A 5718-nucleotide genomic window follows, 5' to 3' on the forward strand; every position below is an offset into this window, starting at 1 on the left:
AGTATTTGGCCAAACGGTTTTAACCGTTTGGCCTATTAATTTCAATATTTTTTTTTTCATTTCAGCTATTTTATTTATTTACCTGTTTACATTTAATATACACATTTTACACAATGAATTAAAAACATATACATACATAAAAATATCTCAAGCGATGCTAAATATTCAATATTATATATAAATACACAATAATTACTCAATATGCAATATTAGAGATAAATGCACAATAATTACTCAATATCTCACAATGAAAAGCATCCAATATTATATATTTGTCTCTAATATCCAAAATGTCTCATACATCCAAAATATAAGATAGGAATAGTCTAATTCATCCAATCAATGAACAGAAGAAATTCCTCGAAGAATATCCTCTTGGGACAAGCCCGAACGCCTTAAGTCTGCAAATATCCTAGCAATATTCTCATGTGACAAACCTTGAGCACTGGAAGTAGAAGTGTTTGCAGTCGAAGCAGGACGAGCAGAATGAGGTATATCGGTAGCGGGCTGATGAATTGGAGCCGGTCGCGTAAAAGCTGATGGATCACTACGAGTGGGAGCAGAACGAGCGCCCTGAGAATTAACCTATAAAATAGTAGCAATGTATGAGTGTATACATGTCTGAGTGTTAAGTCTGTGCGTATATTTACGTGTATAAGATGTATGCATATTTGTGCCAATGTACATGTGTATGCGAGAGTGTGTATGTACCATATTGTTAGTAATCAAATGCATCTGAGACCTAAATTCCTCCCTAAGCTCCTCCCTAAGCTCCTCCCTGAGACTATCCATCTCAGCTACCCGAGCTCTAAGATCAGCCACCTCGCGACGTAGTTCCTGATTAGAAGTGTCGATTTCCGGTATGGAGGACGTCCTCAAGTAAGTCCGAGTGGCACCAATGCCCATGCCTCTTTCATAACCGCCGTGATGCCCTCCGTGCAGGGAATCTAACATCTGGGTGAAACAAAGTGCATCGTCCTCTGTGGCTGAATCGACCCCTGATAAGGTTGCCTCCTGGATGACTCGATTCTACACAATATAAAGTAGTCAACTGTAAGTCGACAATGCAAAAGTAGATATATTTAAGAAACAAATAAAAACAAAATAAAAGTAAGATTATAGCATAAAAGCAATTCTATCTTTGATATGGATTATTGCAAATGAAGTCTGGATGATTTACTAAAGGTATGATACAGAAATAAAATCAAATTGCATATATGTGACTGTATCTGCTGCAGATACACAGCAGTGTGTATCTGCTGCAGATACACAGCAGTGTATCTGCAGATACACAGCAGATACACACTGCTGTGTATCTGCAGTGTGTATCTGCTGCAGATACACAGCAGTGTATCTGCTGCAGATACACTGGCAGCAGATACACTGGCTGTGTATTGCTGCAGATACACACTCGGCATGATACACAGCAGGTGTGTTCTGCAGAGATACACACAGCAGAGTTGCTTATACTTTACACTATTGATTAGAAGTTTGGGAAAAATGTGCATCCTTTATGTTTATCGACAGCGTGGCTGGAACATCTCAGCAGATTTACTCACTTGTGATAGGGACTAGTACTGTTGATCTCAAGTTTCTCTTGTCAATTCACTCTCCCTGCACCCAAGCTAGCGTTTTTTGAACCAACAAGCTCAATGAATTTTATTCGCTCAAGGTGCTGACAAAGGTTGATACTGGATTACTACAAAGCAAGAAGAAGAATATTCAGCATTAGCTATGTTGCTCAGAGATGGCCTCCCGCAGGTAACAAAGCCTATATTCTCTCTTTGACTTTCAGCAATCATATGTTGTATGGCTTGTGTTAAATTTGTTGAAACAGTCATGGCCCATTTGTCGGTCAGTATCGGTTTTTGTCCCTAATGGCAATATTCGGCCCTTGCAAACCACAGCCATGGTATAATGATATACTTCGTCACTTCTTAAACAGTACGGATTTCAGAACGTTTAGTTTGGCTTATTGATGATCAATATATGTTCCAGATAAGCAAGCGACGGCAAGCAGTAACGCTCTACTATCACTATTGATATTTACCAAGCTTTGCGGACGGGCATGCATGGAACGAGGACTCTTGCTTATTCCATGGGTAATTACTCTCAAGCTATCTAACCGAAAATGATTAGCAAGTTCTCGGAAGGCAAAAATTCAGCAGCAGCATAAACAACAACAATTGTGTATCTGCTGCTATTAGAATGAACGACAATTACCCTTCGTGTGTCCCATTAGATGTGCCAATTAGAATATATATGGAATGAAAACATGCAATTGCAGCACATTAGCGATATATGTAGAACGTACGTAGCACACACCAAACTAAAGTGTCCAATAGTTTGTACAATATTTAGAAGCACATCCAGAAACATATGTGACGAAGAGCATGTGGAAGCCACACATAATTCTAGGACAAAAACCAGAACTTTGGGCGTAGTATAACATTTTTCATCTAGAAGACTTCACACAGCAATACTCTTAGTGTTGTTGTCGTCCCGGGTATGTATAGCTCCTCGGCAGTGATCTTAATCTACTGATGACAGAATGGGTACCCAAATATAAGTTCAACATTTTGTTAGGTGTGCCACCATCGCTCAATGATTTGAGCATTCTTCTACAAATCACCCAAAAAATATAGGTGGATAATCGATTAAAAACATTAAGAATTATAAATAAGAGAATTTTAATAGCGGCATTAAAGTAAGCAAGAACTTATAGACGCCAAATCGAACGCATAGCCAAGACCTCCAAAGTGCTGAAGATGGTAAGCGACTCACAGGGGATTATCCTTGGCGAGTGTGCCAGTTTCGACATGTTAAAAACATAGGTTTTGCTATGTGCTGATTACACCTTCTGCTTTATGCCTGTTCTTTTGGAGTTGGTGATGGTGATGAATGTATCGTAAAAGAAATGTACACCTCCAATGTGCTTCCTCTTCTCCTACTTTCCTTTCAGTTTAATCGCAATTTCTTTCCCACCTCCATGGATTTATTCTGACCTGTTTATTTTTGTGTCAGTGATGAGTGGTAGTCTAAATAATTAATCTGGTTAGGCTTGATAAGGACTAATGCTTTGTTGGTGTAACTAGCTAAAAAATTACTCCCAGTGAATATGTCATCATGGAGAATGATTTTGGGCAATAGCAAATATTTATATCAGATAATTGGATATGTTAGAAAATTGATTAGATTTAACCTATCAAACGTGAAAAGTGCTTGATATAGCATAGGTTTGAGGGAAACTGATCATTTGTCTACTGCTTGGTAAACTCTTTCTTGCTCTTACTATATAGAAGGAAACCAAACATCTGTAATCAAACCTGGAGGAAATAACAAAAAAGTGCAAATTTGACGCCCGATTCTGCGCATTACGTCTTGCTGTCTTCCTGCATGTTGTATTATCATATTTAGATTGTAAATCAAACAAAGGCAAAATATAATTAACCTAATTAAACATTTGATTTAAGTTTAAATATACACTTCTTGTCCTCTGAATCAAATAAGCGCACAAATTAAGGCCCATGAGTCTCTTATCAATCCAGAAATCGCTGAGTAGTGCCAAAGAGCCTCTCTTTCTTCTTCGGAGTATTTTTCCAACCAGCCTCAAAACACTCTTGTTTTAGTACCTGACAACCGTATTATAAACCGGACTCTCTCTTGCAACTGAGACTTCATTCCTCGATAAACAATATTACGGTTGAGAGGTTGGCTGATTAGGATCCAGGGGCGAGAATACTCATAATTCTTTCTGAATATTTCAATAAAATGATCAACATGGTTTAAAATAGATTTGTAACTATTGGAATAACAAATTAATCCGGAGTAAATCAAATAAAATATATTTATACACTGAGCATCTATAAAGAAATCATCAAAATGACCAAATTAGATATTATCTTTTGAGGCTTCGTCCAGCTATCAGGGCATATGGTTCCCGGAGGCAATAGAATCTTTAAGAAACTTGAGGAGCATTGTAAAATGACTTTGTTTGCTCCATTTATTTAGAAATTTAATTGTTGAATTAAAGATGGACAAACCATGACAGCGTGGAGTGTTGTTGGCAATTCTCAATAAATGGGCCTCTTAGCATCATTCATGTGCTTATCATGAATTGTCTTCACAATGCCTCAGAAAGGAGGATCTTTCAGCAGGGCTAGTGTTACCAAGAGCTAGCCTACAACCATTTCCCTCCATTTCTTCATCAGAGAAATAAGTTTCATCTTCTTGTTCTTCTTGCATCTGGCATTCACTGAGACCTTCAAATTTGTCGCATGATATACCCAAGTTTTGTAATCGCTAAACAAAGCCATTGCTTCAACAATGTGATAGTTCTACTTCTTTCCTCCAATTGATGCACCTATTTCGCGCATAATTTACAGTGGACAAATGAGTCTCCCATGGCGACCATATCATGTCTACGTACAAAGTCCATGAAAGCACTCAACTCATTAACCGGAAAATAGATTGCATGCGTTCTGCACGAGCCACACGTACATCAATCTTTATCTCTTGCATGTAAGGTTACGGGCCATTGATACTAAATAAAATAAATTTATTAGTAATACGAGCTTAAAAACATGGATTTAGGAATAAGCTAAGGTTGATCATTATTTGTTTGAATAATAGGGTTACAATTAAAATGTAAGATAACAAAGACTCTTATACATCTAAACCAATCCAGAATAAAGGCATTGGCAGTTCTCCTTTAATAATCTCTCTTGAACCTAAAGACATCTTTTGCACGCAGAACACAAACACCCCATTCAGTAGAACTCACCTTGCTAAAGTGCTTTCTCAACCAAGCTTTCACATATTCTAAGACAACACCCTAAAAATGAGAAATTTAAGTAATTCACAGAGAGTGTTTTTGAACATATTACCGATTAATCATCAATGTATACATTCCTAAGATTGTACCCGCAAGCAAAAGAAACATTCCTTTTTTTTTTTGATCAAAATGTTTGGAGAGCAAGGAGTTAGAACATTCCTAAATTTTGTATGGCTAAGCAAAAGACACATTAACTTTCATGGAGTAATAGTTTGGGCATAAATTTGAAATAAGCATTCTGCCATGAAGAAGCGACGAAAATCATACAGAAAATATTTGCATAGAAGCAGGCGCTGATTGGGTGTATCATTCGCACAAAGACGTGAGGAAGGTCACTTTTGAGGTTAATGAAACCTCCGCAGGTGAAGTAAAGTATGTATTTGACTAAGACATGTACTGAAGGAAAAAAATAAAGGCTGAATTACGTGAAGACAGATCAAATGTTTCAAATTATCATCAGACTGAGTGTACAATAGTATATGCCAGGCCAGAAAACAATAAAAGATTTTATAATAGTGACATGATAAATGTGATGGACTAAGTAGAAGTCAAGCATTTTATAGAATATCGGCAGAGACAACAGAACAAGAAAACTCTCACAGCAAAAAGACTGAAAATGCAAGTTACTTAGCTCTCCCACAAACTCATGGTTTGAAGAGATTACATGAAAACAAAAATCTTTCAAAACTTGGCTGACAAGCAAAAGCAATGCTCCTCTTTAAGGCATGTCATCAACGGATGAGTTCTAACTGTTTCAAAGGATATCACCAGGAGCTAAATTATGAATTATCTGCAGTTTGTAATTATTATGATTAAATAAGCTAGTGGTTGAATAATTCATATGAAGAATCTTTATTGATATGGCAAATGTTCAATAAACCAGA

The 5718-nt window shown here is 37.1% G+C and overlaps 1 protein-coding gene across 1 annotated transcript in view; it reads right to left on the bottom strand.

The window, feature by feature from the left end:
• LOC109834054 overlaps window positions 214–5718 on the bottom strand; it is a 7441-nt gene continuing 1936 nt past the window's right edge. Inside the window, exons 5-6 of the mRNA XM_020401945.1 lie at window positions 712–1029; window positions 214–585 (exon numbers count right to left, since the gene is read on the bottom strand). Coding sequence (XP_020257534.1) covers window positions 340–585; window positions 712–1029 — 564 coding nt within the window. The 3' untranslated portion in view covers window positions 214–339. The remainder of the gene's footprint in view (window positions 586–711; window positions 1030–5718) is intronic.

This window comes from Asparagus officinalis, chromosome 3 (assembly GCF_001876935.1).
Source record: "Asparagus officinalis chromosome 3, Aspof.V1, whole genome shotgun sequence".
In the NCBI taxonomy this organism is placed as follows: Eukaryota; Viridiplantae; Streptophyta; class Magnoliopsida; order Asparagales; family Asparagaceae; genus Asparagus; species Asparagus officinalis.